Source organism: Ostrea edulis, chromosome 5 (assembly GCF_947568905.1).
Source record: "Ostrea edulis chromosome 5, xbOstEdul1.1, whole genome shotgun sequence".
Classification (NCBI taxonomy): Eukaryota; Metazoa; Mollusca; class Bivalvia; order Ostreida; family Ostreidae; genus Ostrea; species Ostrea edulis.
The window spans coordinates 6,544,815-6,560,687 of record NC_079168.1 but is presented as its reverse complement, the minus strand read 5'-3'; the positions used below and the strand labels follow the sequence as shown (position 1 = coordinate 6,560,687).

At 35.9% G+C, this 15,873-nt stretch overlaps 1 protein-coding gene across 2 annotated transcripts in view; it reads left to right on the top strand.

Annotated features, from left to right (window-relative positions):
* The window catches only part of LOC125650130 (RNA polymerase II elongation factor ELL-like), a 45,190-nt gene that overhangs the window by 16,970 nt on the left and 12,347 nt on the right, over positions 1-15,873 (top strand). For both annotated transcript variants that reach the window (XM_048878109.2, XM_056167126.1), the window contains exons 3-5: positions 2,365-2,474; positions 10,752-10,877; positions 13,573-13,983. In XM_048878109.2, coding sequence (XP_048734066.2) covers positions 2,365-2,474; positions 10,752-10,877; positions 13,573-13,983 — 647 coding nt within the window. The remainder of the gene's footprint in view (positions 1-2,364; positions 2,475-10,751; positions 10,878-13,572; positions 13,984-15,873) is intronic.

The following is a 15,873-nucleotide window of genomic DNA, read 5'->3' as shown; positions in this document are numbered from 1 at the left end:
TTGGCTGTAGTCAAGGTCACAATGTGTATCAAGGTCACAATGTTTGTCAAGTAGGGCTGAAACGATTTAGGTACCTCACGGTTCGGTTCAATTTTCGATTCTTAGGCCACAATTCGATTATTTTCGATTGAATTCAGTAGTTGTCAAAAACTCTAATAAACAATAAAAAATACACAACTTTCATGTTTTTATTTCATTTTCCCCCTGAAAATCATCGTTTTCAACAATGGAATATGGTCTTTATTATATCACATGCTATAAAATATCCAAGAGCATTGGTAATTTATTTCTGTGAAACAAATTCTACATACTGCCGCAGTTCCGTTCTCTTTAAAACCAAAATGCTTCCATACAGGGGACTTTAGATTTGCCGGAGAGTTTTAAATCACGATTCCCGAGTTAGCGTCCGCCATTTTTGTTGTAATAAATTGTAAGGTTAAAAACCAAATCCGTGTTGAATTCTTTATTTCCGGAAAAAAATGTAACTTGAACCGAATCGAAATTTGAAGATGTTGAACTGAAAATTGAACCGAATGCCGTGAATCGTGGTTCGAGTGAACCACGATTAATTGTTTCAGCCCTATTGTCAAGGTCATGACAGGTGATACATGCTCCTTGAACTCTTAATTTAATTTTTCGAAATTCAAGGTAAAAATGGATGAAATTAAAATTTCTGGTACATTTAAGGTAATCTGATAGCGTACGCAACATATTTTATGCACTAAGAATGGATGAAAATCGTGAAAGCAGACGTGAAAATTTAAGTGTTATATGATATCAGACTGTCCATATCTATAGGTTCACACTGTAAGTAATAAGCCCATCAATATACTACACAAAGAAAAAATGTTGGCGGTCAGAAAGAGTGGTACATATTATATATGCTATTGGAACTGCTTGAGGAGCACTTGTCAGATTACTAATGAATGGCACTGTGTTGAGTAAGAGGTCTTCTATCTCTCAATAATCATTATTGGAGTGTAGATCCCGAGCATGAAATAACAGTTACTGGTAACCTGTTGTTTATTCATTTTATTGCCGGTGAATGGTCCAGTAGTGTCAATGACTGCAAAGACAACTGGAAATGAGACAAGGTGTTTTTACCCCTGGAAAATTCCCTGATCAATTATAAATTACAGGTTCTGTACCAGTCAATCTTTTGAAAAATATTTTAACCCTGGTACAAGCTACGTGCATTTAGGACTAATTGGTAGCTACATCCTCCTGTGTGGGACTGACACCTATCTGTTTGATGTGAAGGATGATTGATCTATTAAAGATCGAATTATAGGTATAGAGAGTGGATTAGGCTACCAGATTGACTGTGGGCCTAATGTCTATTTCTGCTCTTATCTGTGAAGCAAACATGGCTGGAGTACAAGGAGATGTATTTTTGACTGATTTTATCCCTGGTGTTCAGATAATGTGTTTGTACTTAACAAGAAAATGCACTTGTTTTGTAACTCTGATAATGAAAGGTTGTTTAGGGGTTTGTCAATGGAAAACTCAGGCAGGAGGAGGAACAACAGCCATGTTGTGAAATATAAGGAATAGATGTCTAGTTTATTGGTATTGCAGGTGATGTATTACAGATCTGATTCACACATTATTCAATTTTCCCCATGCACTTCTATTTAGTTGCTTTATCTCCATAATACAATCACACTAGTCGTCTAACGCAATGGATAGGATATCCCATGAAAATCACTACTGTAGATTCCTTATTTTACGCGAGTACTTAATATAACAAAATGAGATGTCAAATTGCGAGAACATAAATTCACGAGTGCTCTGTTGATCAAGAGTTTTAGCAATTTAAGAATAAATGCGAATAATTTTATATCGCAAGTGATGCCTTTTGTGAAATTACACAATAATGAATTCCTTGCATATATGTTTAGGAATTTACAGTATATAAAGCTTTCTCAAGGGTAGATAACTCTTATAAGAATATGTCAGGATTCTCTCCTCTCAAACAATCTATACATTTGTGTCAGAAAAAATTCAGTACTTCTGCTGAAATACATGTTTATCAAGCAAACCTCAGGAGTTGACATGTCCTGTGTCCCCTACACTATAGACAACTGATTTGTGTGGGTCCTAACTTGTCCCCTACACTATAGACAACTGATTTTTGTGGGTCCTGACTTTTCATGTGTCACCTACACTATTATACATTGAATTGCAGTTGAAAGCACAGTATACAGAAATGTGCTAACTGTATGTCTGTTTTGTAGAATTCAAGTCATTCTGAAATTTTTTAATTCTGTTTTACTGAAGAAATATAATTTTGTCATTATGCAAAGTAGTCTTTGAATGTGCATAACATACATATATAAGAACTGCATTTTCTTGCTCGTTTAGGTCATCAACCTCCCAGCTCGAGACTCCAACCACTCCAAGGCATTCCAGTTTACAGTGTCCAGTCTTGGGGACACGAATGGTCTGGACTGTGTCCAGCAGACAGATTCCAAGTAAGGGAGAAAAACACATCAGTTTAACTGACATATTGCTGTTACCATGGTGACATTGCTGTTGCCTTGTTGAGTGATGACATCACTAAGTCTTTGATACTTTATTGTTGTCATGGTGACATCACTGCTATTGAGTGATGACATCACTAAGTCTGCATGACATCATTGTTGTCATGTCGAGTGATGACATCACTAAGTCTTCATGACTTTATCGTTGTCTTGGTGATATCAGCTATGTTTGTTGTTGGTTTGTGGCACCATAGATACATTGTAACTCCATTATCTCTGTTAAATGAATAGCCACAAAAATACTTTTTCGGATACTACTTGGGCATCCTGGTAACTGATGACAGCACAGAGTGGACTTTTTATTCATTGATATTCAGGATGGGGTTGTGCTCATTTCGTCAGAGCGCAGGTTTACATCGCTAGCATTGACAGCATTTTTCATAAAAAAAAAAAAACAAACAGAAAGAAAAGAAGAAAAAAATATCGCATGTTTTGTTTATGGTATTTCACAGATATTTAATTGATAAAACATTATGGTTGTCTTTGATACATTGGGCATACTCATCGCAGTGGGCATTGTCAGTATTACATGTGTAACAGGAAGGGAGAAAATGCAACGGACTAGACCGGGATTCGAACCCGGGCCCCCTGAATCTCTAATCAGGTGCTCTACCAACTGAGCTATCTGGCCACCGGCGATTGAACCCGGCTGACCGCTACATCCCTCCCTCCTTAAATATCTTCACACCCTGAAGATATCAACCCAGGATCTTTATCCCCTGGCAGGCATTTTCACCTGTCAGTTCCAGGGGCTGGTCTACGGCACCAAATGTAACAGGAAGGGAGAAAATGCAACGGACCAGACCGGGATTCGAACCCGGGCCCCCTGAATCTCTAGTCAGGTGCTCTACCAACTGAGCTATCTGGCCACCGGCGATCGAACCCGGCTGACTGCTACACATGTATATTAAAGGGGCGATACAGAAAAATATTTATTTAGTTTCAAAGAAGGACAATGTACAGCCCCTGCAGCACACTACTACACCAGTGGAATGCTGAACAGTTTGACAATGTACAGACCCTGCAGCACACTACTACACCAGTGGAATGCTGAACAGTTTGACAATGTACAGACCCTGCAGCACACTACTACACCAGTGGAATGCTGAACAGTTTGGGAACAAACGGTTTTGCTTGGGGGAACAAACGCTGAACAGTTTGAATGGTACAGTTCTCAGCGGTAACAGAGAGGGATCTTTCGAGAACGAAATGCTTTAAGATAGGGAACAAACAAATCTTATCGAGAACGGAACACTTTGGACCAAGATGGAAACGAATGGTTTGGCCTCGAATTCAAATTCTGCATTTTGGATTCTTTCCGTACTTTTTATTCATACATAAACATTTCGGGAAAGAGTGAAATTCCTTGCCTAAATCAAAGTTTAATCAAATTATGAATATTTTAAAATATAAGGAAGGGGGATGAAAGTAAATTAACATATACCGTTTCAGTTAACAATTTGTGGTGAAAGTTAATTTCCCTTTTATCCCAAACATTTAGATGTGCTCTGCCATGTTGTGGTGAATTGGTAATTTGTCTGTAAAGTTTTACAGATTTGAACTGTGGAAAGTCCAGTTTTGTGCAACTTTAAAATACTGTGTTTAATCAAGAGCAATTATTATGGTCATCTCCCATCTCTAGCAAACGCTATGTTGACCTACAATGGGTGCCTGACGCGAGAGTTCTGAATAACCATGCAGGAATTATCAGTTTTAGAGGGTGCCTGACGTGAGAGTTCTGAATAACCATGCAGGAATTATCAGTTTTAGAGGGTGCCTGACACGAGAGTTCTGAATAACCATGCGGAAATTATCAGTTTTAGATGAGAATGGAATGTTTTGTCTGGGAATGAAACGCATTTGTCTGGAAAATGAACACTAAACGATTTGAACAAAACAGTTTGATGTGGGAATGGAACGGTTCTTACCAAGAACGGATTCTGAATGGTTCAAATAGTGTAGTAGTACACTTCAGGGTCTATATATAGGGCGAGGCAATACAGCTTTCTTTCTGATAGAACTGATATACTTCTACATTTACAATACTGACACATTATGTCATGATGTTACAACAGTAACACACTGTTATAGTTACGATGTGACAGCTAATCAGTCGTCATCAAAACAGGAAGTCACCAGAGTCAGAATCTCCAAAGGATGTCTTGTTACATGAAGTCTGGGTTACTATTTCAGTATTCAAATGATATAACAGGATACAAGATTATATTGGATTTTCCTATTAAAGCAGAGAATTATATTGAATGGTGCTATGTATAAACAATGTCATAGTCTGTATGTCGATTTTATTTTAATGTTTGTGTAATAATGTGTTTCGGTTAAGTTTGGTTTAGTTGTCAAAATCATGGTGACAAAAATTACCAGAAAAATATGGAATATTGTAATTCAACTCATAATATGAATGATTTATTGTAGGATCAAATTGTCACTTGCTGGCAGACTTAAAAATAGGCGATGATTGATTCAATTAAGATAAAACAAAATTTATTATAACAACGTACATCATATATAGTACACACCTGAGTATTTATAAGACCCAATTTAATGAAATGGAATACCCCAACCCATTGTTATTAGAAATTAATTTTACACAGAAAAACACTAGAATAAGATAGAAAAGCCTACGTACTCATAAATATCTCATCATAAATATCTCATCATAAATATCTCATCATAAATATCTCATCAAAGTCTCCTTCATCACTGGTCAGGTCATCACTGGTCAGTTCCCACTTGAGCCACACAGAGAGGGAGGTGTGGCTGTGATGAATGCTGGGTAATAAACATGGTGATCGTCCACATAAAAAATAAACCCTGCAATGGTCAAGAGGGAGAGTCTCAGCTAAGCTAGTAGCTGAATATTCAGGCATATAAAGATCAAGGAATTTCAGTTTTTGATTTAGGATATATGTAGCTGAGTTATATTTATTTTCAAGTTCTGAATTGCACAATTTATAAAAATGCACAAACATGTTGAAAATTTGTCAATTAATGTAAGATTTTTGTGTTAAGATTTGGATCCAGTTAGTGCACAAATTAAGGTATCAATATGGACTTGAGCATCTATTCAAAGGACAGATTTAAGAAAGAATTGTTCAGAACTTGTCTTCTACTTTAAGTAGACCAATTTGATCTCATACTTCCATTGTTTTTTTTGTTTTTTTTTTGTTTTTGTTTTTTTCATATCCCCCTTAATATCAAAAACAAAAACTAGATGGTATCAAACTTGAGACGTTTAGGATACAAGTAGTGACTGTTCCTCTGTCACAAGTGTTTTGCATTGTTAAAATGAATGTCAAGTACGGGTCTTTTGGACATGACCTTCAAAACAGAACTTCCATATATTGTTATACACCTGATGCTGGTGACATTTCTATATTGGAGTAAAACATTATCAGATAAAATGTGAAACAATTTACACACAAACAAGCTAACTAGACATGTGTGTCATACTCTTATGTATATAGTAAGCTTTTATGTGAAATAGGAAGGTCATGTGTGTAATTGTCAGAGTGCTCATATCTAGAAATATAAAACAATGAAAGAGCAAAAGTTTATAACAAAGAACTGGTCATTGTGAATATACATACTGTTAACAAGGCAGTCACTGTTAGTTGATGTAACATCTGCATCCTGCTAGTTTAAACGTGACATTATTACAAACTCGTGTGGTGATGTGGAAAAAAAAAATCATTGTTAAATTTTAAGTTTATTATGACTAAAATGATTCAGTCATTTAATTAATAGCACTCATACTTTTTAAGTGGAGGTTCTATTTAAAATGGCTGATATTTGGTATGACATAAAATTCTTCAAATTTTCACAGAGTCTTTCCTGCAAGGAATCTTGATGTTTTGTGGAATTGTGTACTTTAGCTAAACAAATTTGGAAATCCTATTTAAGTCTGATTATAAAAGTGAAAGTGCAAAATACATTGGTATGTTCCTTAAATAACATTGTGGTAGGAGTAGAAATCATGCAAAAGGAAATGTAAAGCTATAGAGGAGAGAGAAACTGTTGAGTGGTCGTGTGAATATTTCATGTAGCATTAGAGTGACTCTATTCACCATGGGGAAATTGTCAGCTATACATGAAGCTGTTACATACATGTGTGTGTTTACACACACACACACATACAGAAGCACACACACACACACACACATACATACAGAAGCACACACACACACATATACAGAAACACACACACACACATATACAGAAGCACACACACACACACATACAGAAGCACACACACACACATATACAGAAACACACACACACACACATATACAGAAGCACACACACACAAATATACATACAGAAGCACACACACACACATATACAGAAGCACACACACATATACAGAAGCACACACACACACACATATACAGAAACACACACACACACATATATACAGAAGCACACACACACACATATACAGAAACACACACACACATATACAGAAGCACACACACACACATACAGAAGCACACACACACACACATACAGAAGCACACACACACACACACATACAGAAACACACACACACACATATACAGAAACACACACACACACACCTATACAGAAACACACACACACACACACATACAGAAGCACACACACACACACATATATACAGAAGCACACACACACACATATACAGAAACACACACACACACACATATACAGAAACACACACACACACACATATACAGAAGCACACACACATAGACCCTGAAGCTTGTTACTGCACCATTTGCATGAAATGGTTTGAATGATTTTTGCACAGAATGCTACACAGTTTGCATAGAGTGCTGAATGGTTTGCGTTGAGCAATGAACAGTTTTCACAAAATTATGATTGGTTTGCACGGAACGCTTTACACAAGATACTGCCCACTTTGTGAACAGTCTGCATGATATGGTAGGTGTGGCTTGCCCACTTTGTGCAGTCTGCACGGTATGGTAGGTGTGGCTTGCCCACTTTGTGAACAGTCTGCACGATATGGTAGGTGTGGCATGCGCACTTGTGAATGGTTGGCATGAAACGATTGCCTTAATTGGCCCAATTTTATACACTCATCAAAGGCTGGACATATTAAGGTATGGCATCGTTTGTCTGTCCATCTGTCTGGACCTTGTTGGCAAAGTGCCAAATGAACTGTAAGTTCCTGGATCTTATCATTTGGTACATTTGATCACCAAGATGAGAGGAAGATGCCTATTGTTTTTCAAGGTCAAATGTCAAGGTCGTAGGATCAGTTAATAGGAAAACCTTGTAGGCAAAATACATACCGAACTTTTGTTCAAACTATCATGCCTTTTGTTCTTCAAGGTAAAGGTCATATCACTTTGTAGGAAAACCTTGTAGGCAGGTTACAGACCGAATTATTCAGGCTAGGACAGTCAAACTTGGTACACATAACCCTTATGCCAAGCAGAGGATGCCTTTAGTTTCTCAAGGTCAAAGGCCAAGATTGTAGTATCACTTAGTTTAAAAAACCTTGTTTTTGTTACAGCTGCAGATATTGCCCTGAAGTTTAGTCACTAGTTGAATATAAGTGCAGTTTGCATTTCAGCTGGATTGGTGCATCATGACCTACTTTAGGGGTAAAATTAGGTCAAACAGTTTTCCAGATTTTTTTGGTTCATGCATGAATACATGTTTTGCCCTGAAATTTTTTCACAACCTCCCTCTCAGAGAAATACATAATCAGATCATATTTCAACTTTATTGGTTCACCATGACCTACTTTAGGGCTAAAAGTAGGTCAGATAGTTTTTTGGACTTTTTCTGGTCATCGATACAGATGTTTTACTGAAGGTCTAACAGGTGTACGTTGTATTGTTTGTGGTACTCTTGTTACATCTTAAATCTGCAACAAGTCAAACATCTTTGTTCTGTAGGATGTCTTTTACTGTTACATACTGTAAAACTTGCAAAGAAAACGATAGTACACTATGATAGATGCTACTTTCTATTTCATGTGCCATATAAATTATAATTATAAAGCAAATAGAGGAGAACTGTAGGCAATAAGTTCTCACCCCCCTCCCTCCTCAAGTTCATATCAATGTAAGTTGCACTGTATTTGGATGATAATGCACTGTTTGTGTTCTTCACAAAGTGCAAAACAAAACCATTCATCAGGAGCAATTTAATTTGGATTTGAGAAGTGCTCAGAAGCAATTATAACTTGTATTTATCTTAGTAGTGCCCTTGTGTATCATTGAGAGATTTGTTTTATAATTGGAATGACCCAGTTTGAGGTCGTTCTTTCCAGTCTATAGAGAGGCACCACACACCTGTTTGTATAAGCGTGGCCTTGGCATATAGAACAACTTGAAGGCCCTGGTAGGAAGGTCTTGCCTGAGTGGTGAACTGGGATTTACCTGGGGAGCACTGAGATGTGATGTCACTGTGAAGTCCATGTTTTTAATGTAGATATGTTATGGCAGTAACAAATGACCGGTGCCTTAAATTGACTCCGAATTTGTCCTTGTATGTCTCGCCATACAAGGACATTATACAGTTAATATCGATATGCATACCATTTTTTTCTCATCAGACAAGGACATTATGCACTTATCTTTAGGTATAAGGTTAAATGATATGAACAAAAAATCAACTTGACATGATCGAGTATCAAATATACTAGCTGCAGGTATCAGACTGCAGAAAAAGAAAAAATACTGGTATTGGGCCACTGAAAATGTAAAAAATACTGGTGTCGGGCCACAGAAAAAGTAAAAATACTGGTATCGAGCCACAGAAAAAGTAAAAAAAAAATACTGGTATCGGGCCACAGAAAAAGTAAAAATTATCGGGCCACAGAATCATTCTGGTTTTGGGCTTTGTTTTTTTTTTAGATCGGACCACACTGACAATATGCATTTTGCACTTCCATTCAGGATGAAATGTTAATTGTGAAATCATATTTTAATTAAGAAATCGTGATTGCTTTAGTGAGCAAAATTAGTTATTATAGAAACAATTTTTCGCAGAAGGATAAAGACTTTGGAAGGTATTATATGTATACATATAATATGTTGGGAGTTTTCACTTGAGTGGACTCAGTGCCCGTTCATCACCTTGAGTCCACTTGAATTTATTACTCATTGTGCTAATCTGCACTGATAGTTTTGAATTCAAAACATTGCACTTCCTTTTTGTAATTCATGAATGAAGTGTAAATGAAATAAATTGAACCAGTAACACAGTACCAATCGACAGCAATAACGTTTATTATTACATTGTTAAAACGCTTAATGATTTATTTCTAGAGATTACATACATCTCAAAGGCTATAATAGTAACAATAACTTCAATCCCCTAATTAACTATGTATTACATTAATTTTGGAAATATTCATAAAAATGCATTCAAATGATTCCCACAGAATCGAACACATTAATTCTGCAGAAAAGCATTTACAAACAGAAACCCTGTATGAGAAGCGATCACGCTCGTTATTAAGTGATATGCACTGTGGTGGAGGCCCTTTGTACTCTGCTGAACAGCTGAATGAGAAAGCCTAGTAATTTTAACCTTTATCTGATAGCAAACACCAGTTGACAGTCAAAACTCCTGATAAAAATAATTTCTGTCATCACTTTTTTATGCATTTTATCATGCAAAAGTCAGCTGTGGGTGCAATATTTAGAAAGTGCATGCGTAGGTCACATACATGGGATCCATACCTGACACCTGTAGGTGTAAACATGATCAGCACCCAGTTGCACTACACTGCATATATATATCTTTAAATTAATAGTTAACTTGCTATATAGGTCTTTAAACTGCAATTTTCTCTATTTTATGAATTAAACTGCATGTGAAGTAGGGGGTAAAGCTTGGAAATGATAAAAAGAATTGTAAAACAAACTCGGATCCTATATTAGAAAAACTGAAACAGCTAGTAGCAATTTATTGATAAAACATGACAAAAAGATTGGAATATGATTGAATTTGATGTTGTTGACAGATGTATGAGGGGAGATAATCCAGTTTGTCTGAGGTCGCTAGTCCTGCCTTGGATCGCTGAATATAGTGTACTCAACACATTCTTATCAATGTCTTTAAACAGACTTCATTATGAATGATAAAAATAAATGTGTGAGATGTAAACATGTATTTCATATTGCTAAACAGTACATTTGTTATTTGATTGAATGTGATTTTGCATTTCAGAAATGGTAAACAGCTTGTCAACATGGGCACAATGTCCACCAAACTTGCAGTCCATGCGACATCGGACGTTTTCAGAATGACGAAAGAAACCATGAAAACGGCGCAAGAAGAGTGGACAAAAGTTAGGTGAGTACGGTCCACTCAGTCGGTGTCCAGCTGTAGACTGTCCTCACCACTGATCCAGTGTTACAATGCCGGGTGTCTCTCCCCCCCCCCCCCCCCCCCCCCCCCCCAGATATTTCTTCTTGTATTAAGTCAACAAAACAGAATTCATGGAAGTAATGTGTTGTGGATAAGTATTATGGATTGTGTCTGCTGTTAATTCTGCATAGAACCTGCTTGAAAGAGGTCAAGGTAACTGGAGATGATCCGGTTAGGCCTCCAGGAGAGACATGCAGCTTCTTCTGAAATGACAGCAGTCTGATACACAACTCTCTGTTGTTGATATTATAAACACATTATAAGAATTGGAGTGTGAAATTGATACACAGATTACAACACTTGCAGTAGATATTGATCATGACTAGAAAGAAGTCATTAAAGCATTATATTGCCTTTTTATGAGATCTTCCCTTGACAAAGTCTGGATGATTGTTCTACCTGTGGTAAAGCAATCTGATTAGAATCAGATCTTTGATCCGCCCCATTATTGTTTCTGTCTACCTGTGGTAAAGCAATCTGATTAGAATTAGATCTTTGATCCGCCCCGTTATTGTTTCTGTCTACCTGTGGTAAAGCAATCTGATTAGAATTAGATCTTTGATCCGCCCCGTTATTATTTGTGTAGCAACATAACAATAACGGAGTGGATCAAAAATATGATTTTAATCAGATTGGTGATACAGCATCACAGGTTGAATTTCTCTGAGCAGATCTTATTACATAACTACAATATAAGCTATAAATTGCATGCATGGAGCATTGTCGTCACACTTCAGTTGCTATGTGTGATGGTTTTCTCATTGGATTTCTAGATTTGACAGTTGTGAAGCAGTTTCATTTACATGTAATTTAAGTCCTGCTATGGTCAAATTAACATGGATGACTTATCATACTCTCCATGTTAATTATGGCTTATATTTTATGAATTAATGAACAGTTTTTAGAATATCTGTTCCCAATGCTGTCTCTATAGATCTAATGCTAGACCTCCCTTTAGATGCAGAATTCTACCCGTATTTTCAAGTTTTTTCCTCATAAAGAAAACCATGAATATTCTCATTGTGTGATGTGTAGAGGGCTGTTTCAGATGATTATCTAGGTTTTAAGGAGGGATGACACCCATCAACGTAATCGAGAATGAAAGCTGAAGGAATGTGTGTGTGCGCAATCAAGTTCTTTTAAAAATTTGGCTTTAGCTGCTGTTTCAAAAAAGTGCAACTTTAGTATAAAACTGTTAGAAACAATTTAACTTTAAAGTCGATGTGAGACTCTAATAAACACTCTGTCTACAGATTGCCAGCTTAGCGTCTTACTTTAACCGCTAAACCAGCCAGATCGACAGATCCTGAATTTTAAAAGGATGAAAAGTCAATCTGATTTCATTTTTGCCCTAGTGGTGTGAATAATGTGTACCAAATTTGTAGGGCTGGGACGATTGAGGATGAATGCTAATTCAGTTTGGTTTCGATTCAGAACAGCACAATTCATTTTTGTTTTTGTTTTTCTTGATTCTGTTCATGTTAGGTCCAATTTATCTCAATGGCAGCACAAAAATTAACGTACTTAATTTAATTTTATTCAAGTTTTGTATTACTAAATGTTGTTATTTGTAAACATATCGATTTATAAGTGCATATTATAAATTTGATAGAAAAAAGAAAACTTTGACAGTGTATTAAGATTTCTAATATAAATGTGCAGGATAATTTTTGGATTATTAATCAAATCTATAGCTAATCTAAAATGTATATGATATTCTTTTCATTTATATGTCAAATTCTACAATTCTATCAATTGAGAGTCTGTGAAAATCTCTCCTTTATTGATTTACTTCTCTCTCATATTAACTGTCAAAACGTTTAGTCTGTGTCATTAACTACGATGTAGATCTCACTCCAGCATTGACAGAAATGTTATATGTCATGTAAAGATAAACTGCAATGATCTTACAGACCATATTCTGTTGGTATAATATATGAGTGGTGCTTATAAATCCACATGTTCTGCACATCACTTGGATGCAATATTTGTTGTTTTTGGTGTATGTAAAATCTAAACTGAATCGAAATCCGGAATTTGTAATCAAATTGAATGGTATGAATCGTGGTGCACCAAAATTTTTGGTGCACTGCACAGCCTTACAAATTTGTGTGCATGATGGTTTGCATTTTCCAGGTGTAAAACAAAGCTTTACTCATGAGTTTTCATAGGTTTTCTCTCCCATATAAAATTTAGTTTTCATCATTTGTTTGTAGGTTCTAGGTTTTATAGATTTAAATGTTTATATAGGTCTAAATCTTTATAGATCTAGGTGTTTATAAATCTAAATGTTTATAGATCTGTATGTTTGTAAGATCTAGATTTGGCAGTTTAGTTGTGATATTTGTGTACACTAGGCATGAGTGTTATTTCTGTATTTTAGTTGGGAACATAGTTACTGTAGTGAAATATAAACAGATATAAATGGTAATAAAAGCAACATGTTAAATGCTAACTGGCTATGTTGTACTTTAAAACAACACAGAAATGATTTTGAATTACAAATTGACATTTATTTACCATATAAAACGCATTAACCGTAACGATTTTCTGAGTAAACCTTTTTTGTTTGAAATAATCCATGAATATGTTAATAATGAATTATTTGCTTATCTTGTAGGACACAGGAAATCAAGCCTAGTGGTAGAAACATAGGCCGAAAAATCAAGCGAGTAAAACGTGAATCCGAACTTAAAAATCCCATCCCTCCCACACGCCAAGAGAAGGAAAGAGAATTTGATCTCAAGAATCGAATTCAGGAGGCAAAGCGTGATGCAGACATTCGACTGATGATGCAACAACACAGTGTCAATAATTCTAAAGTGAACCCCATTCAGTCCAGTGCAATAAAAACAAACAAAACAACGGCCGTGGTCTCCCCATTTACCAACAACTCATCATCACGTAAAATCAGTCCTTCACAGTCACCTCACGAAGTCTCCTCGACAACAGGCGGAGCACCCTCCCCCTCCTACCCCTCCAGTCAGCCCGTGAAAACCACAAAATCTGCTGTTATGGCTGCACCCCTTAGGTAAATTACTATTGCTGTGTCAGAACCCAAGTTTATTTCAGAAATGCTTTCATGTATGTTTTTAATGTGTGATCAGTTATGTTGGAACCCAAAAGGTGCAGCAGTTGTGTTTTTTCTAAGTCACGGATCCACCTGTACTTTTAAGATTGGAATCAATAGTACATGTAATCATCTGTGAAGAGAGGCTCATGTGCTTGTGCACCTGTTGGTCAAATGGTCATTTGGTAGACAAGATATTGTTTGACTGATAATTATAAACACCTTTACCTGATAGGCAGGTTAAGCTGACCTCTAGGTCAGTATGTCAAAGGTTTTGGACTGTCTAATATGCATATTTTTGTTAGACATTAAACTAGAAAATTCTGTACTATATAATTAACAAACAGTAAACTAGAAGATAGATAATTAACAAATATTAAATTAGAAAATCATTTACTCAGAAACTTGTGGGAGTTTTTACCACCCCCACCCCCTAACCCCCAAACTATTTGAATAAAAAAATTTTATCTGATATTTTGATGCTCTTATGAAAAGCGTCTCTGTGATTTCGTCTGGTATCATGAGTTCAAAGGGTATGGCCACAGTTACTGAAAATAGATATTGACAACAGCATATTTAGCTCCTTTGTTTCAAGAAGCTCATAGAAATGTAATCCAGGTCCCTTTGAATGAAGGTCCATTGTTTAGCAAACACATCTCATTTGTGTACAGTATTATTCTCTGTATAAGTATCCCATAAATTTGTTTTAATGACACAATGAGTGTGGTTTCTATAATATACACTATATACATTTTCTACTGAATTTTACTGAATCCTTCCTCTATGTTAAACCACCACTATGTAACAGAACCCCAATTAATTCTTCCAGTGTAGAAAAAAGTAAGTAAATAAAAAACAGGCTGTACTTTAAAAAAAAAAATTGCCCTATCATTTGACAATTTTATGGATCTGCAGGTAAAAATGTCAAGATGAGGTATGAGAATCAGTGGAGCGTGACATCCCAATGTGACAGTGTAATAACAAAAATTAAGATGTATTATTTCATGCAATTTTTAAAGTGTCAATATAATTATAATCTATTCATTATATCAAAACATGATTATAGGACGAACAAATTTGATTCGTTATAAACTTAGTTCGTTATATCCAATAAGTTAATTATAAGTTTTAAAAGTACATGGAATGAAAAATGACTTAGGTGTAAGTGTGAATTCATTGTAAGCGTGATGTCTGTTTTTACTATCATTAATACACAAGTCTAACTGGGCTAGAAGCAAAGAAAGAGATCTTACTAATGCTGTCATTACAGTAATTAAGATTTTGATTATTGAGTATATCGGAAGAAGAGAAATCATATCAATCGTCCGTCCTTGGTAACTATTTGTATGTACTTTGATTTCACTCAAGTTTCTTTGTTATAAGATTTGCATTATAGTTAAGGAATGATTATAAAAGCATTGTGTGTTATTGGATGAGAACATACATAACTTGGTACAGATAATGCTAATACTTGCAAACTGCTAAGGAGTCATAAATCAAAAGTACTGAAACTACGAAATCGCGATAAGCGTGTGGATTCTGACATTCACATGAAATATGGGTTTACCTTCGCAGCATTAACAAGGTGTTATACTAGTATATATTTTTTCATTAGCAGTTCTGAATTTGCAATCCGTCACAACCTTGATAAATCATTTATGTAGACATCAGGATTTCTTTCGGGTTCACTTTCTGTAAGGTTGCGTCTGATTGGTTCAACCATTTCTATGGTTAACGGCAATGGCTACAAGACATTTAACCTTATAAGACATCAGGCTAGACTGGTTCCCTATCTGTTAGCTCATAGGGAGATAGTAGAGAGGTGGACTTGATCAGAAAATGAGGTCGTAG